At 34.9% G+C, this 26,494-nt stretch overlaps 1 protein-coding gene across 3 annotated transcripts in view; it reads right to left on the bottom strand.

The window, feature by feature from the left end:
• Positions 1-26,494, bottom strand: part of ATM (ATM serine/threonine kinase) — a 55,774-nt gene that overhangs the window by 25,041 nt on the left and 4,239 nt on the right. For all 3 annotated transcript variants that reach the window (XM_056492446.1, XM_056492461.1, XM_056492455.1), the window contains exons 6-37: positions 26,009-26,174; positions 25,495-25,733; positions 24,554-24,717; positions 24,150-24,319; positions 23,231-23,602; positions 22,505-22,699; positions 22,083-22,178; positions 21,401-21,626; positions 21,141-21,272; positions 20,335-20,460; positions 20,124-20,213; positions 19,001-19,169; positions 18,160-18,359; positions 17,553-17,635; positions 17,306-17,464; positions 16,778-16,853; positions 16,510-16,640; positions 16,035-16,155; positions 14,779-14,955; positions 13,868-14,037; positions 13,360-13,606; positions 12,663-12,781; positions 11,286-11,412; positions 9,887-10,086; positions 8,484-8,658; positions 6,794-6,958; positions 6,408-6,540; positions 4,449-4,544; positions 3,575-3,746; positions 3,021-3,162; positions 2,197-2,373; positions 1,686-1,854 (exon numbers count right to left, since the gene is read on the bottom strand). In XM_056492446.1, coding sequence (XP_056348421.1) covers positions 1,686-1,854; positions 2,197-2,373; positions 3,021-3,162; positions 3,575-3,746; positions 4,449-4,544; positions 6,408-6,540; positions 6,794-6,958; positions 8,484-8,658; positions 9,887-10,086; positions 11,286-11,412; positions 12,663-12,781; positions 13,360-13,606; positions 13,868-14,037; positions 14,779-14,955; positions 16,035-16,155; positions 16,510-16,640; positions 16,778-16,853; positions 17,306-17,464; positions 17,553-17,635; positions 18,160-18,359; positions 19,001-19,169; positions 20,124-20,213; positions 20,335-20,460; positions 21,141-21,272; positions 21,401-21,626; positions 22,083-22,178; positions 22,505-22,699; positions 23,231-23,602; positions 24,150-24,319; positions 24,554-24,717; positions 25,495-25,733; positions 26,009-26,174 — 5,184 coding nt within the window. The remainder of the gene's footprint in view (positions 1-1,685; positions 1,855-2,196; positions 2,374-3,020; positions 3,163-3,574; positions 3,747-4,448; positions 4,545-6,407; positions 6,541-6,793; positions 6,959-8,483; positions 8,659-9,886; positions 10,087-11,285; positions 11,413-12,662; positions 12,782-13,359; positions 13,607-13,867; positions 14,038-14,778; positions 14,956-16,034; positions 16,156-16,509; positions 16,641-16,777; positions 16,854-17,305; positions 17,465-17,552; positions 17,636-18,159; positions 18,360-19,000; positions 19,170-20,123; positions 20,214-20,334; positions 20,461-21,140; positions 21,273-21,400; positions 21,627-22,082; positions 22,179-22,504; positions 22,700-23,230; positions 23,603-24,149; positions 24,320-24,553; positions 24,718-25,494; positions 25,734-26,008; positions 26,175-26,494) is intronic.

Raw genomic sequence — 26,494 nt, 5'->3', positions numbered from 1 at the left:
AGATGGCTACAGGTTATGTTCTGTTGATTGGATTAGTAACTTCTTTGCCCTGGTCATTTTTGAATTACCAATTACAAGAAGCAAGAAATAGGGAGAACACAGGCAAACGTTTGACCACTATTACATTACAGTAAGATGTAGAAATAGCAGTTTCCCCTAAAGAAAACTAAAGCCTGGGAAATTTGTGTGTTTCAACAGAAATAAACCTGTTCAGAAGCATTTAACTCTCCCATGTCTAACTGCTTGTTTTTTTTTGAAGTTTGGATCCTGATGGATTGGAATGAAATTTATCAAGGTTTTCTAGGAAGAGGTTTCTTCTTGTTTTCACAGGGCAACAGTTTCTACTTGAGGAAAATGCTAGTTTCACACCAGGCAATTAATTTTTTTGCTTCAAATACTGATGTCATATGACTCCAATTTTAGAATTAACATATCTTTGCTCTGTTGGCTACTGCACCTCTGTAAACAATCACTCATACAATGAGCTGCATGCATCTCCATGTTTGGAATGTTTGGTTTGTTTTTTTTTTCCTGTTACCAGGTTAGTTTTTCATCTGGAGAACTCCATTTAAAGCTTCTATTTATCTTTCCTTTCTTTTTTTTTTTTTTTAATCTATTGCCTCAGTACATATCCCTTGCATAGAATTCTTTATGGGAAGAATTTTTATGGAAAAGGTGATTAGATACTGGAATGGGCTGCCCAGGGAGGTGGCAGAGTCACTTTCCCTGGAGGTGGTGCTCAGCTACAAGTTGGACTCAATGATCTCAGAAGTCTCCTCCAAACTAAGTGATTGTGCTTCTGGGAATCACAGTGTTTGAAGGGGCCTCCATCATTTGCTCACTGATACCATTGAACTAACTGCAAGTTTATAAACTTGGGAAAATCCACTCATATTTTTCATACAATATTTTGGGTCGCTCTGTACATCTCAGCATAAATTTGTGAGCTGTAGAAAGAGCTTGTTACTTGAACTAAAAAATGAGAAAAAATAGTGTTCTGGTCTTTCAGTCCAGGCTAGTCAGCATCCACAAAAAGTACCTTAAATACACCTAGCATCATTAGGGTTATTTACACCACTCTCAGTAAAAACTGAAATACTAAGGGCTCCTCTAACTCTACTTTCTGCTAACTTCAACCATAATCAAATTGGAATGGACATGAATAGTTTTCTTTAAGATGAACTTACTGCCTTTCTCCTACTCTTCTGCAGTTCATTTAGTTACAACTTCCTTTTATTTTGCTGGAATGGAACAGGTTTTCTGAATGTATAGGAAGACCATTATCAATATAAAGTGAAGGTTAGTCTTCTCCAAGGGAAAAACTCAGGTGAAAATTGCTTTTTATTGCTCTTGTTTAAGTAAGAGAGGAATTTAACTGCCAATCAGTAATTTTAAAAGACAGTCCATGACTCAGTCTTGCAGCACTTGACACTGGGTAACACCTCAATTCAGCAAGTATTAACATTACCCAGTCATGAATAAGAAAATAAGTTAGAAGAAACTTCTTGGGTGCTGCCAATGAATACCTTCAAAATTACTGGTATTTCCATCAAAAAAGATCAGCTTGGCAGAAGCTTCTAAATTCTGCCTGCCTACAAGTGCACATTATACATTTGATATCAGAAGATTTCTTTTTCACAACCAGAATTCCTCTTTTAGCTGAAACAAAAATATTATGGCATTACCTGAATCTGAAATTGGAGTAGATCTACTGGATGAGGCAAATTTGCAACAGGCTGTAAAAAACTTCTGGATATGAAGTGACAAAAGATTTCTCCAAGATTCATCTGAGTCATGAAGAAGGATATCATGAATCAGGTATGGAAGCAAAGTTTGACACAAATCTGTTTTCACCTAGAAAACAATAATGCACAGCAGCTGCTAAGAAAGAAATGCTTTTTAGTTGTCCTTCTCAGGTTACAACCAATCTCACAACTGCTCAAACATGTAATGCTTGAGAAAAAACAGGCAAGCCAGGGCTATGCTGGCATTCATTTAAAGCAGCCATATGAAGTTTACCTATGTTTGCAATTATCTCTCAAATCCTATATTTTGGAGTATATTAAATGAGTACCTGCAATATATGATCACTAAGGCCCTAAATTATTTAACAGCAGAAATTACTATCAAGATGAGTAATTGTATTTTTTGTGCATCACAGCGCACATACAAGTACAAATGCATGATTTAGCTCACCTCACACAGTGGCTTCATTAACTGGAGAACTTCATTTTTCACACCTCCACTGTCCAATATTGAACTAGTTAGGTGCTTGATCCAGGTCTCATGACTTTCTCCCAGAGGAATCCACAGGTTTGTGTCATCCAATCTTTCTAAAGGAGCCTCCATATCATTAGCAGATACTACAAGAAACTGCAAGGAAAATATACATATTGCAAATATGAAAAAAATTCTATGGCATTTTAAAAATCCATACTGCAATGCACACATTAAAACATATTAACTATTACTGGTCCTTCAGCTGATTAACAATATTAACAATATAAATTTTGTTCAAGCAAATGTAAAGTTTTCCAAGGAAATCTGAAAGTATTAAAAATAAAATTTTACAGGTGACATCAACAAGGTCGCATTAGACATCACATTTAATTTACAAACAAAAAGACTGAAAATTACGAAATGTCTGATTTATGGTTAATTATGTACTTTCTTTTGGCTTATTTTTCACCATTTTTTGCATCAAATAACACTGAAATGTTGAGAAAGAATGTATAACATTATTGATTAGGAAATCAAAAATTGTCTGTCTAAATGAAAGTGCACAGCTTTCTAATGTCAAACTAGTAATTTCCTATGTGAAGGGAAACCTGCAACTGGTAAAACAGAAACAAGAAACAGAAGTACAAAAGCTATCAGACTTGCAATTATATTGACACCAAATCTGTCATTTATCAAAGCCTATCTCAAATATATTTTCAAATTTACTTCTTTTTTTAAAATATATTTATTTCTTTTTTCTCTACTCCATATGCCATGTATACAAGATTTATCAGAAGTACCTTTTTCCTAGATGTTCTGAAAGGCTGTAGATAGATTAACATGGGATCAGCTTTACTTTTATAAACTTCCCAAAATTCATTGCCAGACTTGGTGGCTAATATGTTTTTCAAACATGAAACAGCAGCAGCTCTAACATCAATGCTGAAAAAAGAACATACATAACATTCTTATTATTAACTTAATTCAGGTATTTAATTTTCAAAATCACCTTTGTAAGATAAATAATTGCACAACCAATGGTACCATGGCATATTTTATTACAAAACAAAGCCTGAGTATTCACTCCCTAGCACTGCTATTCTCTACAGCACAGAGGAAACACTTTGGCTTGCATCAGGGATCTACATCCTACTACTATTTTCCTAAAATTTCTAGGAAACATCTAAGATTGACTGGGTAAATAATCTGAGCCCTGGAGAAGCACATGGTTGGACACTAACAGATCCGACCTTTCAAACACTTTCAGAGAGTTACTCTGAGGTGATCTGAACAACACAGAACTTAATGGCTCCTATTTTGCTTTTAAGTTAACTAAATAAATAAGTATACTCACCAATTATCTGTTAAAGCAGTGTTTATTTGAATTAACATTATGAAGACACACTGAAGTTTTCTATCTTCAAGTAAATCTGCTGCTCTAGAATCCAATGCATTTTCAGCACGCTGAAGAGCTGTGGTGGAGAAATCCATGGGACCTATTTCTCCCAAGCAACTTCCAACAGCCTCTGCAAATGCAAATGCAAAGTCTTTCTGTAGTCCTATGCACACTAAGATCAAGTCTCACCTTACTTTTAAAACTGACACTCTTATGGGGTAAGAAGCAGCAAACGTTTATCATCACTTAAGGAGCTTTATGATTAAAATCACAAGTGAATAAATTTTGCAGCCTGAGACTCATAAATACTACAGTTATGCTTTTAAACTCAATTTTCCAGGCATGCCTATGGCTCTGGATTTTCCAGCTTATATCAGGTGCGTATTTTATGTTTGCTTCTTCTAGAAAGTGGCAAAAGCAAAAGGCCAGAATCACTAATTTTCAATCCCTAAAGGGTTAGTAAATACGAACAGTAGTCTATGTGAGCCCAAACAGTAGACTGCAAACTCAGAAAGAATTAGTCTACATTTTATATATAAATATGTCCCTCATTTGCTTTCCAGACAAAGTATTTTATTAAAACACACAACTATTGAAAAAAGATAAAATAACGCAAAGCAAAACCACCCTCAAAATAATTTTTAACAAGGGACGTTAAATGCTCATCAGAAAGAAAACAAGATCTATCTCCCTCCTCTTTCCTTCACACTTCACACAGTGTTGGTGTGCTGAAGTGGGAAGCACAGTGGGAAGTAACACTGAGAACAACCACAGTTTCAGTCTGGTGTTTGCAATGACAGACATAATTTGTCTGTGGGACTAATTAACTTACCCAGCACTGCTTTTTCTCCTGTGTGGTTAACTGCCACCTGGGACAGCTGCAGTAAGCTCACCACCAGTTTCACTACTACAGAATCTTCTGGCTTTTCTATCATTCAGAAAGAAAAACAGATGCCAAGCATGTCAGTATATTTAGAAGTATTATCAGAAGAAAACATTTTTTCAGTGCCTTTTACCTAGAAATACCAATATGCATCATTACTGTTGAAGCAAGATGGTATTAAATAGAACAACTAAATTACTGATTTTTCTTACTCATCATGGCCTGGAAAAATGTCTATGCATTTGAATAAGCCAAAGAATCCCCCAAACTAGAATGCACCTATTCTATTATTTTTCAGTGTTTTGATGCAAAAAATGATAATTAAATACATGAAATATTAGCATAAGTTGGTGTAAGAGTGCTATTTGAAATACTGAAGTCATAATACATGGCTCCACTAACAGCCCTTAAGCTAATGCATCATTCTACTTTAAATCTGAATCCAAGCAATACCTCAAAATTAGGCTTTCTGACAGGAATTTCTAAGAATTTGCTTAGCTTTCAGTTGCCAAACTAATTCCATCAAATTACAAACTCTCAAGATGAGTATTTCTTGACACATTTGCTCTCTGCCTGAGGTCTTTTCTAAAAATAAACATTCCAAACAAAATGGTCTAGGAAAAAATATGATGATTTGTCAGTGTAAGGAAGAAAAAAAAACCCAAGAAAGCAGTACATTTTTAAAAGTCCTGACTGGAGTACAAACCTGGAATCAGACTTTACTCTTGTTGACATCTTTAGAAAACTGAATACATAGAATACATTGTAAATGCTTAACAGAATTTTATTATAAGGCAAAAAAGCAAGACAAAGCCTTGCCAGCCCATCTCCAGCAAGCAAGAGAAAGTACCTCTCAGGTTTTGCCTGAGCACATCTTCATACCTAATCTCTATAAAATATGTCCAACTCCTTTTAAGGTCAGTTATGTTGTTAATCTCCATAGTTAGTAGTAGTAAATGCCATGGTGAATATATTTTGAAGAGATTACATGGTTTCTCTTGTATAACTGCTCTGTCTTTGTATTGTGATAGAAGTGGCAATACTGCCTACTACGATTCATCATTCCATTCCCCAGTTCATACAGCTCTATCTATTCCTTTCAATCTCTTCCAATCTCACAAGGCTCTCCTCTGATGGAAGTTGTTCCACACAAGCTTGTTGTCATTTCACTAACTCTGCTCAATGAGAGTTATTTGTAAAATTGTAAATGATATACAGGACGTGGGGGCCAAAATGCACTTGCACTGTGGCCTTACATTTGGCATTACAATTCTTATCCAAATTTTACTTTGTACTTGTTTACAATTAATCACATAATTTCTTTTCATCTTCCTGCAATGCTCACAAGCTGATGAAAACTTAAAGCAGAGGAGAAAAGTTAAATGGTCTGGCACAATTATCTGAAAACCAAACCAGAAAGTAACTGAGTCTGGACTGAGGGCTGAAACACAAACCTGGGACACAAAATTCAACTAAACTAAATCCTACTATTTATTCTGAGAGTTTTATCTGCTAACATGCTTTTAATAAATTGAAGTTTTGTTGCATTTAAAAGAGTAGGGAGATTCATGTACAAGAAAACGCATTAAGCTACCACAAATCAATATACTTCTACATTATCCTGGTCTCTCACAGTCATATATGACCCATGCCAAAAGCTTGAAGGGTATTTAATCCTCTCTGCCATGTAAGACCTTATCTATTTATTTATAATGCACTTTTCTAAAGATATTTTTGATGTTGCATGAATCATAAATGTCAATCTACTCTGCATGTCAAATTATCATATGATTACCCTGTTAAAGATACAAAAAAAGAAAAACATTCCATGTCAAATTAGAATGGAGTACATCACTAAACACCTAAAATCAGGTAGAAAAGAAATAAAACACAATCAGATATCAGTACCCTGGAAAATTTTCAGGAGATCCTTCATCTGATCTTTATATTGTTCCAACTTTTTGCGTAAATCATACAGTCCTTCAAGCCGTGTTAAGGGCAGTGAATCACAAACCCCAACCGAGAGAAAGTGATTAATTTCCTGCAAAACAACACTAGATTAAGCACATATAGCATGCAAATAAAGGCTTCAGTAAAGAAGTGGCTCTCAGCAAGTTCATAATGTGGATGCAAAGTAAAAATGGAGACCTACAAGTATCTCCGTGGCTGAAACTGGCAATAAAAAGAATCCACGTCTCATTTAAACTTTAACTGTAGTTAGAAAATTATTCTTTGGTGGAAAGTTTGCATTACAAAAAACACTATGCCTGAGATGTATTTTAAAAGGTAATTACCTCCAAAAGAGAATATGGTCCTTTACTGTATTTTATTTTCTGTTGAGTTGCTCGCAAATCTTTAAAAGCTGGGTATTCTGGAAAAGGATCTAAGCACTTGATTGCTTGGTACAGGCTTTCATTATCCTTATTATCTATCACCAGGTACTTCAACAAGCCTAGGACCTGAACATAAAAAGCAAATGAAAAGCAAAAAAGGCAGATGAACATTTTTGAGCCGTATTTCTTATTCGGGTTATAAAGTTTGTATTTCTCTAAGCTCCATTAAACTAGTAAGATAATTTATTTACACTGTTAAAAGTGTTAAGATGTTTACAGGCTTGGAGAAATCACAGATATATTCTAAAATGGTGGGCATTTTTGCTCTTCCTCCTCTCAAAACGAAATCAAAGGTTTTACTATCCCAGCCTGTAGTTTCGTTTTGTCTTTGGATGAAACTGATTTCAAATGCTGGCCAATATAATCTCTATGATGTTCACAATGATTTAACTATTCACTGCAACCAAGCAGTTCGGGTGTTATTAGGACTTTACTGTTCTCACTAAAGTGCTGGTAATTTGGAATTTAGACTAATGCCTATATATCAAATCTTACTACCCAAATAACTGAAGTCTGGCAGAATTTGCATGACAACATATCTACAACTTGAATAAATGTCAAAGAGGTACCATACTTTCTTTGGAAAAACATTGCTTTTATTCCTCACTTAAAAATCAATATAAGTGGATATTCAATCCAAGAACCTTTGAGGTGTTTTAGATCTAAATGATGAGGGCATTTACCTGAAAATATCAACTAGCCCCCATTCAATGCTAGAAGAAAAAATAAAAAGAAGAAACTGAAAAGTGATCACTAGAGGGTGGGCATCCCTGCAGGAGTATGATATGAGAAGGCTTCACATTTGACATCAGCTCCAATTCAGAGAAATTTCTGTCCTCCCCACTTTGTTCCTGCTCAGGGATTCCCAGACAGGTGGCCTTTGCAGATGTGGCATGTGCAGCTGTTTACACAGACATATTGTAAACCTGATCACAATCAGGAAGCTGTGAAACAGGACTGCCAGGTTATTTTCAGCTGGGTCAGCAGACAGTGTAGGGCTACAGTGCAACCACTGAGATGCCTATGGTACAAGGAAATCAGATTAAGCCAGAAGGCAACATGAGAACTTAAGTGCAACAGGCACACTCTTCTCACCTATAGCTACTAACTGCAGGTCTCTGAATCCTCTTCATTTTTGCCCCCAGCAGAATGTACATAAAATACAATACAGGAGGGGAAACAATGTTTGCCATACAACAGAAACACTTTGTTTCCTTTTTAATACTTATGTGCTACATTTACTTTTAATGATCATTCATTAAATAAACAGCTGAACTTCTCACACCTATTCTCTGCACACATTTCCTCTTGTGCCAAAGGTTTTCATCATATTTCCCAGTGAATCATCCACAGAGTTTTTTAAGGAGCTGCTCAGCAATTTGACATGCTATTTGGCAAAACAGTAGTACCAAAAGTGAAATTGCATTTATTAAAGGCATGGTATTACATCCAAAACAATAGTATTTATATAAATCTCCAAAGCATAGGAAAAACTAATTAAAATTGAACATGAGTATAGATCGAGCCTTAAGAACAGTGAACATGAACTGGAAAACTAGCAGGTAAGGAATAAGCAGCATCACAAACCTACCTGTTCCTGAACCTGAGACTGGTCCATGGCAAGAGGTATCAGGGATCCTACAATAACATGAAGGTGGGTCTCCAGAGCATCACTGCAACATGTAACTGCTGTGTAGCACACATGATGAAGAAGATCACAGCAGAGGGAAAAGCTGCGCACAGATATGTCTCTGACTATGACGGGTCTGTCAGAGGAAACAAAGTGAAATTAAAGAAATACAAATTGTCACTGTCTCAAGTGTCAACATTTTATACATCAAGTAATAATAAGGGAAAAGAAAATCAGGAGGAATTGATTCTAAACTTTAAAATTTATCAACTGCATGAACCAGCTCTAAAGGCTTAGCTCAGGAGACACAGACAAACTGAAACACAGGGAATTTGACTGATTACTTTAGAAAATGGCATAAAATCTTGTTAAAAAATACATACCAAAAAAGAAAAAAAATCCCCAAAAGGGTTTTAAACTATTATTTGTCAGGACAATCTTGACAGAAGCAGAACAAAATGGAAAACATGCTCTCTGAATCCTCCTCTATCTAAAATGACCATTAGTTTTAAAAAAATATGGTTATACAGGACACCTGGAGATTATCTAATCCAGCTGCCTCCCTGAAGCAGGATCAGCTTCAAATTCACATCATCAGGGTTTTGTTGAGCTGAGTTTTGAAGTCCCTCTGAAAAGAAGTGCTGCTCTTCAGTGCATCAGTGGCCCCCACCCCAGCTCAGTCTTCAACGTAACAACAGTAATGCCATGATAATGGCATTTAATATAGAATTCACACATCTCTTCAACATTTCTGGGTATGAAATGCTTCAAATCAGCCAAGAAATCAATTTATACATAAACTCAGAGACATGTAGGCTAATAACTGTCTGAGAAACCCAAAGTTAAAGCTCAAGTAAGAAAATATCTGTAGTCTTCTTACATGAAAGGTAAGAATCCTAAAGCTAAGACAACGTGTTCCAATTCTCACTGTGCTATAGGTACTTAGTGGTGAGTATGTAAATTTCAACACTCTTATTAACTCAATAGGCATATTTTATTTGACATATGCTTACTTTGCATTTAACTCCACAGTTTGAATTTTTCTCTCATATGCTTTAAAGTCCTAAACACCCTGTCATCAAAATTGCCTAACCCAGCTTGTTTCTACAATTTGATAGCAAATTACACATACAAAACCTGCAGTACAACAAACATCTAAACACAAGGCTAGCACATTCCATATTTTAGTAAGAGTTCTAAGTTTAAATTCTGAGATTATAAAAGAATAACAACTTAATTTTTAATTTTAGAAAACTAGAATTAATTTCACAGATTAATTAACATCTGCTAGCAATATCAGAATGTAAAGTTACAGGAGCAAGGGAGCTCAGGCAGGAAGAACTAGAGGTAATTACTTTGTTTACCTGCTATTGATGTGGTGAATCAGGGTGTAAATTACATCTCGAAGGACAAAAGCCCAGGCTCCTCCTAAACTGTCTTTGATCTCTTTAAGTAACAGACCAACAAACAAGTGATAGATTGTAAGAACTCTGTGTTTCTTATACATGTTTTTTGTATCTGATGCATGCTTACAAAGAGCTAGAAGGATTTTCTGGAATGAATCCTAAAAATGAATAAAATATGAGTAGAAAAATTATTCAGAATGTCAATACAGATATTAAAAAAAACATCCTTAAAAACTTAAAACTTAACATGGGCAAAAAAGCTTCATTATTTTTATTGTTTTAAACAAAAAGACCTACAGAGAAATCAATTCTCCAAACAGAACTATAAGCTGTATACCTCTTCATTTTCCTTATTTTATTTCCCCCCACATGAGAAATGCTACATTTTTCAGAAAGCCAAACAGTTATAGCAATGTCTATCAACAGAGAAATATCAATTAAAAAGCATGAAAACATCAGCTACAAATTCAACCTATATTTTTTTCAAACATAATACACATGTGTGCAAGATGCACTATTTCACAGAACACAGCATTACAGGTTGCAACTGTTAAAACTGTAAACTTAAAAAACACTAGGCAGGTTGTGTAGCATTTTAAAAAAACTTATTTCACTGGCTGGTAACATTAACTTTTACACTTAAGAGATTTAGATAAAACATAGTTCAGAAAAGTTTTTTTTCCTATTTTTAGATTATTTAGAGTAGACAAATGAAGTTGTTGACAACATATGCAATAAAACAGCATAACTTTAAACAGATACAAATCTAAGGAACAAGTTAGAAGACAGTAGTATGCTTATGATTTATTGCAAAGCTGTGTATTTTCTGTTTTCATATTTGCCTTTAACAAATGAAAATCAAGTGTCAAAAAATATCCCTGAGTATAAAATTTCACACTGTCAGTAAAAGTAAATAAATTTTATATTTTAATTGTAGGCTGTATTTTGTTAAAATTGACCAAATATAATTATCTTAGAAAATTCTTCAGGTACATGACAAATATGTCACATTCTAAACTGTGTCTGGTACACAGAGATTTCCTCAACCTTTAACATAATCCTCTCAACTTTACATGCATTATATAATGCACATAATTACATAATTTACATACTTATATAAAACATATTACCCACATAATATAATAATTAATAAAGTAATATAATTATATAATGCACATAACTCTGTCCCTGAATTTAGGACATCTTCCATTTCAGAAGGCAAACAAATGAACAGAAAAGTGTCTAAGGTTGTGTTTTCCTCACATGGAAATGATGAAAATGTTTAATTTAACTAAAGGGTACACATAATCAAAATTTCACATTCTACAGCAATAAAAAAAAATTATTACATACTTACAGGGCTTTTAGAAAGAACTGCTACAATACTTTTTAATTTGCTTTTATGGCAGTTGCTAATATAGTCCAAGGTTGCCTTAATCACATAAGATGGAAAATGAGGAGGATTAGGAGCAGGATCCAGTTCCCTGAATGAATAAAAAAGAGATTTATATTTTTCTTCTCAAAAATCAAACTACTTGCATTTAGTACAGTAATTCTTAATAATAAACACTTAAATTCCTAGAAAATATTTTCTGCTTTCAGCAAGAAGCATCAAAAGCATTCAGAAAAGTGACATGCACCTATTTTATAGCTGCTTGTTGTTCCTCTACGGTAGCTTTCAAAACTGTACTTTCTTAACCTTCTTCTTTTTTTGAAAGATAATATTGTTAAAACCCCACACATTTGTCTCATCTAAGGTACTTAGTACAAAAATCTAATTACAATTCATGGGTAAATCTTCTGCATTTTATAATTGTGGGAACAGTTTGGTTGACAAAAAACAGGGTTGTGAACTTTTCTGGGACCTCAAAAAGTAGTAGTAATAAAAGTGCATAATCTAAGTTTCATCACTTTTATTCTTATAATTTCCTTATTTAAAAGAAGAGCTTTGTTTACAAGCAGACACCACAGTTTGTTAATAAACTCACTGCAAAAGAATTCTTTAGAGTTCTTCAATTCTCAGCCATTTAACTTTTAGCAGATTTTCAGAGAAATGTTTTGGATTCTTTCAACTTACTATTTTTACAATAAAGGTATCTTCTTCAAGAACTTTACAAAAGCAATGTTTTTCCAAAAAGTTTGTATCTGAACACAAAAATCTGGAAAATTATTATGCAAATAGGGATATTTTGGGACAACAAAAAAGACTGAAAAACTAATAAATATGAAGACATTTATGGCACTGGGCTATTTCTATTAATTAGGAATTTGTTTATTTGGCATTGCTTAACTGATCTCCTTACCAAAGACAAGAGCTGCCCTTCAAGAACCACTAAGAGACAGCTCACTTTAGCTCTCCATGACTTCTAGTTATTAAAGACCATTAAAATAATTACTTTCATTTAGAGACAAAAACCTGATCAATTTTACAGAGGGTAGTTCATCTAAATCTGAACTTATCTCAACTGGCAGTGCCACAACAGTCCAGCTCACCAACACACAACAGCACTCCCTAGCCCATTGTTCATTCCTTCCATTAGCTGCAGTATTACAGAGCTTCTCCTTCCTGCTCCTGGGGCATAGCTACCTGAGAAGGTGTGACTATGACATATCATTACTATAACAATAAACCCTCTCAGATTCAGGGTTACCCTTTCTTATGCCTGAAGGGCACATTTTAATGCACAATGTTACACAAACACACCCAGCATTTAGAACATCTGCAAGTACATACCTTATATATTTACTTAGATGAGACCCTTCTTCAACTGTCGTAGCAGCTGGTTCATGTAAGGTCATCAACAGCTCAACCACAATCTCTGGCAAGTTACTATGAGACAAGTTGTCCATTTGCTACAAGAAGAAAAATAGCATTTTAATTAGAAAATGGTACTTCAGCCAGAAAGATTTCTCTGGCTTCTGAGAAAGCCTACTTCTTGTCTAGATTCTCTACTTGCTCCATTATGCATGACATGCAATTCATTCATAAATTAAGCCTGGTTAAGCTTCTCTATAGCAGTCACAGGTAGAACAATCTGCTTTCTTACAGTATATATAAAAAAAAAGTTTCATTTTACTACTAGTTCTGAGCATAAAGTCTGACTCTGGAAAAGATGGCTCCTCATAAAGCATTAACAAAATTTTTTAAGAGGAAAATGTGACAGATATACAACAGAGAAACTCAGGGCTGGACAATGAATGGCTAAAAAAATGTATTGCATTATGAAAAAAATTATGCTTCAGTCAACTGTCTGCCTGAGAGTTTCTATTGAATAGCTCCTTGAAATCCTTGGGGTAAAAACTTGGCTAGTTTGAATTTATTAAATACTACTTTTGCAACTATAAATTTGAACTATTTGCATAATATACAAATGTTTCTTTCTGGTCTGTTAAACACCATAGAACTCAATTTACACATTTTAAATGGATACCTGTTTTCCTAAGCAGTTTTCATCCTCAAGCATGTCATAGACTTTAGAAGCCATTTCTCTTTGCTCTGCTACTTCACTCCTTCCATGGCTTTGATAGGCAAAGTACGGGAGGATATTGACAAGTAACTTTGGAAAACAGTCTGCCAGAACTTGTCTCCAGTCTTTTTCAATCATGCTGGCAAGTGATTTCACATCTTCAAACTGACTTCTAATCACCAGGTGTGGGACCAAAACTTTGTAACAAGACCTACATGTAGTAAATACATTTCCAAAATGTCCTTAAATTACTTTTTTTATAAAATCTTGAGCATCATATAGTAAATACCATTCCTCTACTGTATAACTAAACTTACAATAATACACGTGATGCTGGGGGGAATACATTTCAAAAGTTCTCAATACATCACCTTACAAAATCCTGATGCATTACTACACTAAGCAAGTTGAGACCCTGTGTCATAATTGTACATAAAATCGAAATAATTGTTTCATCATATAGCAAACTTACCTGTAAAACTCCTCAAGGCTAGTATAGTTCAGAAGAACATAAGGAAAAGCAGACAGGCTATATCCACTATCATTCATTTTCAGCCACTCCATCACCAAATAGTCTAAATGTGATGTCATGAAGTCTTCTATACTTTTATAGCCAAAAATGTCAGACACTTTTTTCAAAACCTGAAATACATGAATTAAAGTTGCAAAAACAGCATTAAGAGTACATGGTATCATGGCAAACTGGTAATAACACACTACCATGTGTATCCCCAGCCTTTTAATGAATATCTGTGTTTAGCCTAAGCAATCTCATTATTTGTGCTGCCATATTTCAGGAGAGTGCAATCAAGAAACTACAACTAATCCACGTAAGTTAAGAAAGGAGGGCCAGTACCCATTTTGCAGGGTACAGACTGTGTGCAAAAACAGGAAGCAGTGAATAGAAAGAAAGGATAAAAGGAACATGTGCACTTAAAAAATTACTGGCATGAAAGGTTGAAGTATAAATAGCAATCATTTCAGTACACTCTTGTAAACTTCAAAATAGAATTCCACAAGACACATACCATCTTCCAATACACTGCATTTATTTTACATGTTTTCCACATAAGAAAACTTGCTTCCACTGGGTAGAATGATTTTTTTTAAATGGGATCTGCAATATTCAATGTATAAAATTCTATTTTCAGATCTCTGCTTTGAACATACAAGATTTACAATTAAAATTGCCTTTCATGATTTCATTATTTCTATACAAGTCATTAAATATAAAGACAAATTAATTCAGTTATATAAGTACCACATTAGTTGTACCTTTACAATATTTAACAAATTTTGATGCTGAGGAAAACATGTTGTAGTCTGCCAATCTTAACTTAACCTTAATGTATAACCTAAATATCAATGAAATGTCAGACTTGCCTTTTTCACAAGGTGAGGCTCTAATCCATTCTCTTTCACAGACTGGCAAATAGCAAACAGAGCTTGCTTTTCACATACTGGGCTGCAGCATAGAACCATGGTTATAAGCATCAGCAAAACTGCTTTTCCATTACTCTGTTTGTCCAAAAGATCTTCAGGACTTGCATCACCCCTGACCTTCAATTAGAAATGAAGAAGACTTTGAGCAAATATTCTGTTAAAGCAATTTCCAAGTTAATAAATCAGCATAAATAATTTAAAATTAAAGGCACTGACATAAATACTTCTGAACAAGTCAAGTCTCCTTTTTTTACTCCTTGATGTATACAGGGAAGAAGTGCCTTGCCATTTAAATGCAGTTCTCTTCCTACTAAGGCATTGTGTTGACAAGTCATGAGTTTAAATAAAAGTTAAAAGAAACTGCAGTGAAAGGGGAGAAGCTAACAGACACCACCAAGATGAGGGGACAGAACAAGGACTCAAAGCAACACAGAAACCAGAAGATGACAGAGAGGGAGGTGACAGTACAGAGGGATGAAAAAGATGGCAGAGATGAGGCCTCAGCTGCAAGGCCAGGCTACAACACAGCAGACAAAGGGAAGAGGGATAACATGCAGGTAGATAACAGCATGACAGAAAAAAAGGGAAAACGTGGATGAAGTAGCATGGTAGCAAGGAAGGAGAAAGGATGAAAGATACTAAAAGAAAAATTGCAGAAATTCCACACTACTACACCACAACGTTGTATTTCCAGTCACTGCACTAGAGTGTAACTTTTCCTTCATTTCAAGCTTCTTCTGAATAGTTCAAATTCCCAAGCAAATCTCAGTTTTGTGAAAACCACTGGTCTAATACCCCTGGAAACATAATCTTTCCAAAGTTTACAAATCTGGTTTTATGCTGTGTAAACACATAATTCAATGTACATTCCCCTTATTATCTATACATTTTCTAGATTACTGAGACTATGTTGTTCTATGATTCTTAAGTGCTACAGCTCTGAAATTGCAACAATTAATAGTATGATACAGAAGAGCAGTCTGAAACACACGATTTACAAATTTACAAACTTCTAATGTCAGCAAAACTGTGAGTGACTCGATATGAAAGGAGTTTCCTGATTATCACTTTCTTTCATAAACTCAGATTACCAGAAGTCCAGAAGAATTACTGTTTTTGGAAAACTAAACATGATCATGTTCAGCTTAATTTTATCCAAAAGATCAAAACTAGGCAAAATGAATAGATGTTGGTACCAGATTTCTCATTCCTTCCTGAACTCTGAGGTATGCATTCTCAAAAGCCTTTTGCTGGAGCTTCAGGGGAAGAGGTCTTGACATTCCAGAAGAATCTCTGTGTTTCACATCTTGAAACAAACTTATAGAAAAAAAAGAACAATAATTATTAGCATAACACTACAGAATTACTATATGCTGTCCATATCAGTAAGATTCTGATTTTCTGAATATAATTATTTTTGTCTTATTTGCCTTACATAGATTTTTCTTTAATTTCTTATAGAGCAGTTTCTCTCTATATATCGATCTCTCACAGAATAATGGAAATGCAAAGTTTGAACACTTTAACAAAATTTGGTAGGCTTCTATATTCTGTCAAGATTGAAGTTCCAGAAGTATTGAAAACAGCAGCTATGCAGTAGCAAAAGTGACATCCAGTTAAGTAAAATTAAGCATTATTCCTATAAACAGAAAAAAATATCTACATTATCACCTGGTAATTGACTTTGCAGCAAGAATGCGAACTTGATGGTGACTGTCTGCAAGGAAATGTGGGAAAGCATCACTCACAGGTAGATTTTTATTTTTCACATGAAGGATTGCCCACTTGCAATGAGGATCAACCTGAAGAAAAGGAAGATTGTGATTTCAAATGTACAAAAGATACACTGCAATATGCAAAAGATGTTTAGACGCTGTTTTTAAGTATATCTTAAATAAATATTTAGTATGCTAATGAATGTCAGAAAATCTGGGATTACCTCAAGCAGGGCTTTCATGCAGTTTAAAAGAGCCACTCTTACTGATGCTGTGCATTTCCCTCCTTGAGATAAATGCCTAAAACAAGGAATGCTCAATTAACAGAAAAAGTTGCCCACAATTTTGAGAAACAGTCTAGCAAGTTAGTTTCTGCTGCTCACAGCTGACTCCTTTGTGCTCCTTGGGCATGTTTTGGAGGATTTGACATTTTTATTGGTAATTGCAAACAATATTCTTTATAGGTTGCTAAAGTTATCACTTGTTATCATTACTGATGCAATTCAGCATAGAATCAGTCTCTATTTATATACAAGAGTGTGCTGTTTATTATTCTAGTACTATTTTAAGAATTAATTTTTACTACAAATATAGCATGACAGAAAATGTAAAAAGTTAAATGCATTAAGATTTCACATTACACACAAACAGCAACACACAAAACAGCACTACAGTCCCCTTACTGACAGCAAAGATAAAAACTAAAAATGAAAAGTTTTATGTCCAACAGACTCCTGCTTTAAATAACATACCAAAAGGCTTCAACAACTGTCAAAAACTGTCCTTTGGCAGTCCCTGCCTCTTCAGCAGCATGTTCATCAAACTGGGCCAGGCCTACTGCTATAGGGAGCAAATTATTTAGGATTACTTTGCAAACTTCTTGATCTCGACGATACGCAGAACACACAGTACTGTAAAGAAAAAAAGAAAAAAATTCTTGAAAAAGCCACCAAATCCCCTGAAACAGATGTAAAACATGCTGAATAGTTTCTTTCTTACGAAAGAGGCTTAAGAAGCATATCAACATCAACTGCAGACAAGAGGTGTCCTTCAGCAGGGAGCTCCTTCAACAGGATCAAGTACTGTGAAATGAAAAAAACAAATGGAAAAAAATCTCAAATAAAACCAAAATGCAAAACAGCACTTAGGAAAATAAGTAGACAAAAAGAAAAATTAGGAAACTTTTTTGTGTTTATAGAAAACCATGCGGGAAGACACCCATCATCAGATATTGAGTGTTAGACTGGTCATCTTTTCATGCAAACACCGTCACACAGTAATACAGATCATCAAACTTTTAGTTCTGGCAGTCAAAAATATTTCCTTTGTAAACTAAGTATTCTACTACAGAGAGTATTTCTAGTTCTTTAACAAATAATTAATTATAAAGGCAAGATATGTATTTTTCTCAACTCTTCGTTTTCTGGCTTAGAAATTTGAACTGCTGTTTTCCTGAGTACAACACTCTTCAAAAAAACCAAATGTAGCCATTTTATGTCTTCCCAAGGGACTGATAACAGGAGAAAGACAATGTATAATCAAGAAGACTATTTGGTAACAGTACATTTACAGAAGTGGGCCTGCTGTAAAAGCCCCTCATACTCACCATGTGCAGATGCAGTGGCTTAGTGCTGTCAAAGACACTGCCTTCAGTCAGCATTAGCAGCCTCCTCCGAATATCAGAGGCTCGGAAGCTCAGTGTCTGAACTTGGACTGTAGTTACACTAATACATAAGAACCTCACAATTTCAAGGAGAAGTAAATCCTGCTTTGTCAAGTGTTCTTCAGCTAATGGGCTCAAAGCACCTGGAAATAAGATTTGCATGTAAGAAATGCTTCTTCAAAGAGAAGAGGTGGTAACATTTTAGGTCTTTACAAAACTAATGTAAGTTCTCAAAAAAGATAGAGTACAAGCAACTTTCATGTCCATTTGTTATTGAACAGTTAGGGCATTTTATGTAAGAATTTAAAAGAAATCAATACTTGTAGCTCTTAACAGGAATGAACAGGCAGATTCATGCTCCTGTCCCTCTGAAGGTCCAGATATATTGTCAAGAATTATTAATCAGGAGAAGGAGAAAAGTTAAATAGGACTATTTTAAAGAAAATCAAGCACAATCTAATTAGAGGCAAGTACTCTATAGACACATTTTCTAGTCTTTTCTTTGCCAAAACTTCTGACTTTTAAAAAGTTAGTATCTTTTCTTGCATTATTTGATTTATAAAATGAAAAAGAAACTACTCCTTTCTAAATGAGCTCCAACACTCCATTACCATTTTTAAAACATTGATGAAAATTATTACAGCTCAGAAAGTACATGGTTCAACCATTACATGGTTCAACTACTAATAAAGCAGCACAATTTTTTACCTCAGTATCTTTCAAGCAAAGAGATATTTGCAAAAACAAGCTTTTGGAAGCAGTTTTGGAGGTAGAGAAGACCCACCTGTTACAGTTTGCATGTCACCAGATTCACTTGTATCACTGATGTCAGCCACTGAATGATCATCAAACATATCATCAGATGCCAGGTTATCTACTTCCATTATACTCTCCTCAGGATCATTCCTGAAATCCACTTTTCCCAGTACACTTGGCTTTCCAGTAACTGTCATCTGACAAAAACACCATATCCTTTCAAAGTTTGCTTTTAAGGACAGAAAAAACACCACAGACATCGCACAAGGAGAGACACTGCAGTTTTCCAGTGAACTAGAACAAGTGAAGACAGTAGCAGTGGCACAGAATTGATGAATTTCATCCTTTGTGATAAACCTGTTTTCTATACATGGTCTGAACTATTCTCTTCAGGATAGAAGCTTCCTCAGGCAAATGCTGATTTCTGTGTTTTAGATTCTGCCAAGGACAGTGTTAGTTTCTAAAAACAGTTCTTCTCTCTGTAAGACTCACCAACAGCTCACCATATTCATTACTATGGAGAAATAAAAAGGAGGCATGTGACTTTCTGAGGGCAAACTAATCACTACTTTCCCTACCAGATGGCAAGTTAACACACAGAAAAACCCCCAGCTCTACCTCATCTGAAAAGCAGGAACTTGTTTTCCTAGACCTGACTACAGCACAATGTGCCAAAGACAAGTTTTAAGAATTGTGCTAAACACAGTGATGTGCCACACTTCTACTTTTCCCAGTGAGAAAGGAGTAACTTACAGTTAGACTTAATTCCCACATAATGAAACACAAAAACCCATGCTCCTTTACAACTGCATTAATGTTAACTGTCATATGATATAGAATTCTTTTGTATATACTTCTACTGTAAGAAATAATTAGAAACATGAAAAACAGCATAAATTTGTTTTTTAATGTGAGCTAGAATGCTAACCTTGATGAAATATTACCCATCTGCTCTTCTTTTTACCCTAAGCCTGTATTCAAATGCTAAACAGAAACATTTCTGGATAGGAATTCTCTACAAACTCAATGTATTCTAATTTATTTCTTTCAGTAATATGTATCTCATTTGGCTTGCCTCCAGATCATTGTGCTGTAAAAGCAATCCTCTCACAGAAGAGCACTGCATTCAGAAACAGACAGAATGTACTTACCAGATTCTTGCAAATGTCTATCAGGTCGTTCATAAATTTTGATGTTAACAAACGCAGGAATATATTAGACAGCTTCTTATTAGCACTGTTCTGTAAGGAAGCAAGGTGTACAGATAGGTTAATTAATTTTTCTCAGGAATTAAAGGCATGATACTCAATTTCCTGATCTCATTAATGAAGAAAGAAATTTAAAGTTCTTTAGAAACTTTACCTTGGTACAATTGCACAAGCATTTTGTACACTGCATTATCAAAGTCCTCAGTGTGTGGATCTGTGTATCTTCGTTTAGTTTGTTTTTAGACTGGGAAATGCTTTCGCCAGCGTAGTGAATGAGAGACTGTAAAAATACAACACAGTTAGAAAACCCCAGTGAAATGTCCTTACACATTGGCACCTACACAGTACACACATAATGACAAATGGTTCTCATTCATATAGCTTTGATATTCCACATTTTTTCCTGTGATTTTTGCTGTGCTCATTTTGCTCAAGAAGTGACAAAACCATGGCTTAGACATGCTTGAAACACTAGCATTTTCATCACAAAAGAAAAATACAGTGTATCTCCATAAAGCATAAGTTTTGAGTTTCTATATTTAAGCAAGGAATGACCTGAGATAGTACTAATAATAAAAATAACAGCAATAGCTGTCTTCATATTGGTTTGAACAATCAAATTATCTTAAATAAAAGACCTAGAAATGAAAGGATTTGTTATCCTCTAATTAATCCTTTGTTTATATGTTCATGACTTCCATTATTTTGAAATTTGCAACTCAGAAATGCATCAATATTTTGAATAATATCCAGTGCAAAACTCATGCATTGGTGTACTGACAAAATTTCAGTGACTTCTCTCTTTCAGTAGCAGTAACATATTTAAACCTCTCTAAGCTGCTTTTCCTGAGAAGATACCTGTGCTCTGAAAATGTGTCAATATGAACAGAATTTTATGAATTAACTTAAATTCAATGCTTTATTTAATTTTTTACAGGTCCTAAGTGCATTACTGCTTACCTTAGCATTCTGGAACAATGCTGACTTACAGGCATCCTCCTCTTTAAAAATACCAGTGTAGCAATAGCAACCCAGAACACCAACCAAGAGACTGACACATCGGACGAGGTGCTCAGCAGTAACAACCTTAGACTAAATCAAATACACAGTATGAATACCAGTGGTTCACCACCACAAAATACAGAATCCATAGACTCTGCCTTGGAAATAGATTATTTGGGAGCACAAATGTAAGGATGTAACAACAATTTCTAACTTACCGTAGGACCACAACTGCTTAAAAGCTTTTCTGACATTGCTAAAAGGCAGTTCTCCAGTGTTTCCCTAAGATTTTGGTTGATGGCAAGTCTTGAACCAGTCACATTTTTATCTGCAACCTTTGCTGCAAAGTTAGTGAAAATATCCATTTCATCAAATGTAGTCTGCAGGTAGAGCTCTTCAACATCAGAAAAATTGTTTTCTTCTTTCCCCTGCAAATGTTGCTCACTTGAAGAAGAGACACAATTTTTACTGTAGCAGCAAGTATATAACTTACAAGTCTTAAATACACGAAATATACAAAAGCAAAATAAAATATTTTCTGTTTTTTGTCCTTCCAAACCCTGGCTGACCTTACTGTGGAATGGACAACACCATTCTATCTGTAACTGATCTGTAAGGAAACATGAAGCTTGCATACCTTCTTCTGCAGTTATGGAGCAGCATTGGCTTTGTATTAGGGTCCCCAACCTCAGCCTACTTGACACAGCTGAAGTAGAAATCCACAAAGCCCCTGAAACTAGTATTTTTAACTTCTAACAGGTAAGCCTTATGTCCCTTCAGATCAAGTTACACACATTTCAGTCTTATTAAGAGGATAACTGGATGTAGTCCAAAGCATTGGTGAAAGATGCAGCAGCATTCCTAGCTTAAGTACCTATAATGACTAATATAAAAACATACCACTTAGCACCATTTTGGAAGAAGATCATGGAGGCTCTGCAGTTCTTCATTGTAAGGCTCACAAGAATGTTTTGTAATACAAGATGAGGAAAATCACTGTAAAAAAGAAAGTGTTTTCATATTTTCTTGCAGTCAGACAAGCTCTTGGGATTCAAACATTACCCACATTAACAGTGTATCTTAAAAGAAATTTAAATTTTCACTGCAGATTTCTAATGCATAGGTCACATATCTGCTATGATATGGACAGATAACCATATTACATCCCTAGAATGACATTCTACAGGAAGCTCAAAAGCCCTACAAACTCTGCTTAAGTTTTAATATAACAGAATTCTGTACTTATATAATAATTTTTCCCTGCAGAATGTTTTGTGTTACAGGGTGAGCTTACATGTAAAATTATGCCACAAAAACCTTACCTGCGGAGCACAGGAGGCAACTCTGCACATTCTTCTATTTCTTCCTCCAAATAGCTGGACAGGAGCCATTTCATAATTGCCTCCCTTAACACAGAACCCAGATTTCTTTCAGAACTATTCTGCTCCATTCCTATGTCCAAATTTTCTGGCACTGAATAGGCAGACATCACTAATGATAAACAAGATACAGCAGAACTGCAATAAAAATGGAACAGGGGATTTGTGAGAAACCATATGGTATTTTTTGATCACCATTCTAAAGCAAAGTCAGTGTTTCTGCATGCACAGGAAGCATCAAGTACATAAGCAAGTTAAACATGCATACTAGTCAACTCCATGAAAATCTTTGCATTTTCACCTTTCTTGGCTATTACAGACATTTCCGACCTATCTTAAAGACTATGTCAGAGTATTTATTTCAGAAGAAAAGTTCAGAAAAAAACATACTTCTTAATTTCAAAAAATCAACATTTGTCTGTCAGTCAGAGCTTTAAATTTTTGAAATTTTAGTATATTCTAAATTTAAAGATCTTGCCTCTTCTGCCCCTTTCAGTGTTATTATGTATTCGTGATAATTTCAAAGGCTTATAACACAAATATGTGCAGTTCTTAAATAGAAATACAGTCACAGCAACAACAATAATATTGAGTAACACAGTGGTTTTGGATGCACAGTAAAGAGGAATGTGAATCAGACACAAGACACTATCCTTGATTCCATTCTACCTTGAAGGTTTGCATGCAGTTCCAGAAAATATCTTCCAGAGTTCTTTATCTGTTACAACAAGGTTCCCTTGAATCATAGCTCCAAGCAGCCCAAAGCTCTCCACTTCAATTTGCTGAAGGCTTACACTGCGAATGGTAAGAGTCCAGATCTTTGCCCAGGTTCTCTGGAGCTCCAACTTATGGGTGCTTTTCAAATCAGTTTTCTGGCTTTGACACAGAGCTACCTCTGTGAGGCACTTCAGCACATATGGGGTTCTTTCTCCTCGGCGCTGCTGAGGCAGTAACTGGTGAAGAACATTGAGTAAGGCAGGCAGCTCACTGTTAGGAAGACTCATGGGATACTTGGATATTAGCTGACTTGTAATCTGTAACCTTGAAAAACACAAAGTGAAGCAATTAATACCAAACATAGAGAAATTTGCATTTTCAGAAGTAAATGAACGAACAAACAAACCCTTCTTCAATTGCCATTTCTCATTTATACTTTCCAGTACTGAGCTGATTTGTTCATTGTCAAAAGTTAAAGATTCAGTATTTCTACCATTTTCACTTGTAAAGACTGCTCATCTACCCTCACTATCCCTAAAAGTATCTTCCAGTTCCGAGGTTGCTCATGGCAAACAAACCATCCCTCAATCAAGGTCCAAGGTAAGAAGTCAGGCCTTGGAGCAGTTTTCAGGACAGGTATTACAGAAAACTGTATGAACTAGCCCAAAATGGCCAAACTCTTAATACTTATGGTACTCTGACAGCCAACTTAAAGCAACTTTCCAAATGCTCTGACAATCTAAGTTCACTGCTTAGATATATAATTACAGTATGTCCAGACACCCAACTTAAATGCACAACATATTCAGGAGAATGTTAAATGTAAAAAGATGTCTGGAATGACACTACTTTCATGCAAAGGTGTAATTACCAAGGTATGATATCAAAATCCTTCTGGGATCTTTGCAGGTTGTCTCCAATGACCCCCCAGGTCAGCTCAATCCTCCTGCGCTTGTTTGGTGCCGTGTTCTCACCAGACTCTCTTTGTGAAACAGCACACGGCTGGGTAACTTCAAGGACTTTGGTACCCTCTGAAAAAACCTTTCACAAAGAGAAATTAAAAAGTATGCAAATTTTTAAAAAAATAGCAGTATTTTCAAGACTGAAATGCTTACAGTCTAACAAGAAACACTAGTGAAATACAGTATAATACATTTCTAAACTGTAGAGAACTAACAAAACACAACAGAACACAGACAGAAGGTATGAATACTTCAGAAAAGCATAAAGCTCAGTAATTATACAGTCAATCTTATATTTAAATAAAAATGTTACCTGATGACAAATATCAGCCATTAACTCAATTAAATTTTCCTTCACAGCAATATTACGTGAGCCTGAAGAATACTTCCCTCTGCTACTGATGAGATTTATTTCATTCACCAGCAGATCATACAGGTTATGTAAGATGCTTTGCCACTTTGTTAAGTCATATGCTCCTGTACATGCAAAAACAATTAAAAGATAGCATGTGTCATCTATTTGATACAATATGCAAACCTACCCAGACAACGCAAAATATAGCCAAAATCTGAGTAGGGCACACAAAGTTTAACAAGTGCAGGCCTGAAAAGCAAATTCTATAACGGAGAATGAATAAAGTAAAAAAGGGGAAAAGTTAAGAGAGAACTTAATCAGCATATAGAAGGAATGAAGGTAGGAATTAAGTTTCTAATAAACAATTCTTCATCTAACTGGAAAGAATACAGTTAAAGGTAATGGATAGATTTGTACATAGTATAAAGAAAATGCCAGAACTAAAACAGGCCATGACAAACAAACATAATTACTGAGTTATATTCTCTGAGCAGTTTTATAGTGTAAGCCAGACTTAAATGACAGTAGTAGCTTCTGGGTTTAAACAGACCTGGCAAGACACCAATACATGTGGCAATCTAAACCCAATCTAAATTACGATTTAATTTCCCCAAAGACTTTCTATTTTCATTTAGCAATCAAAACTGCCTTTTGATTAAAAGATGCCTCAACGTTTAAAGGACTTAACACAATTAATATGCTCATAGTGGATACAATTTGAAAATTCCTTTTCACTTTCACTCAATATCAGCCATAGCATAAAACTACTGACAAATAATCACTACCATTAATGTTTCCAAGACTCAGTATCAAAATTCAGAGTTGGCACAATAATTTAAATAATCACATGCAGGGAAGAAAAAAAAAAAAAAAAAAAAAAAAGAAGCTTTTTATTGTACCTCTTCCCTGAGTTTTTGCACCCTTTGGATGATGAATATGAACTTGGAGGCGAAATAACTCAATTATTGATTCTTTCAGGGAATCCTTTGGTCTATATTGAGTCCAAAAGTAAAGCACTGTAGGCAGAATTTCTTCCCCTACTTTGCAAATCTGTATGCGACAGTTGTCAGCAAACTTGTTGCAGAAGATATTCATAGCTCCAAAAATATGATCCAGGCCTGCAGTATTCTTCTCCTGCCTGTAACACAAACCTAACATTCAAACTTCCAAAATAAATAATCCTATTTATTTTTGTAAGTATAGTTTAAATGCAAACACTAGCAAGTAACAACATTCAGAACAGTATTTGCCTAACAAATGCAGAAATTATCACTATTTTAAAGAAATTCCTTCATTGACATTCAAAGATAGAAGAAAACATATCTGAAGAATTATTACCTGTTATTACTCAAGTCTAATACCGAATACTTAAAGTAAGTTTTCTGGCATATAAAAGGAGAACTTGCAACATACCTTGCAGACTGCATTGCTTTTGAAAAGAAGACAAGCATGTCAGAACACAATCCATCAGTTTGGAAGCAGTACCCTCTTGTAAGTGTGTGAATTATCCTAGCCACTAAGACTTTATTAATGTTCCCAGAAGGTCTGAGGTATAAATGGCCATACAGGGTCAGCAACTCTGGAAATATATTTTTAAAAAACATAGATCAGTATAAACATATATATTACAGAGGACTGCATTAAAAAATCTTAACAAAAAATATTTCATTAAAGACACAGAGACCACCACTCTGTGGGCAACAGCTGGAATCCATGTTCTTCCTTTCAACAGGAAAAACAACAGGAAGAAACTTGATTTTATAATTAAAAAAACTGACTTCTCTAACATACCCCAAGAATTATAAGCAAGCATTAGGCTGGAATCAGTAGAAAAGGTTATAATAACCTTTACATAGATTGTATACCCCTCTTTTAATAAAAGCAACTTGTTTCATTTAA

Source organism: Oenanthe melanoleuca, chromosome 1 (genome assembly GCF_029582105.1).
Source record: "Oenanthe melanoleuca isolate GR-GAL-2019-014 chromosome 1, OMel1.0, whole genome shotgun sequence".
Classification (NCBI taxonomy): domain Eukaryota; kingdom Metazoa; phylum Chordata; class Aves; order Passeriformes; family Muscicapidae; genus Oenanthe; species Oenanthe melanoleuca.
The sequence above is the reverse complement of the archived record's forward strand: the minus strand, read 5'-3'. Positions and strand labels throughout refer to the sequence as shown.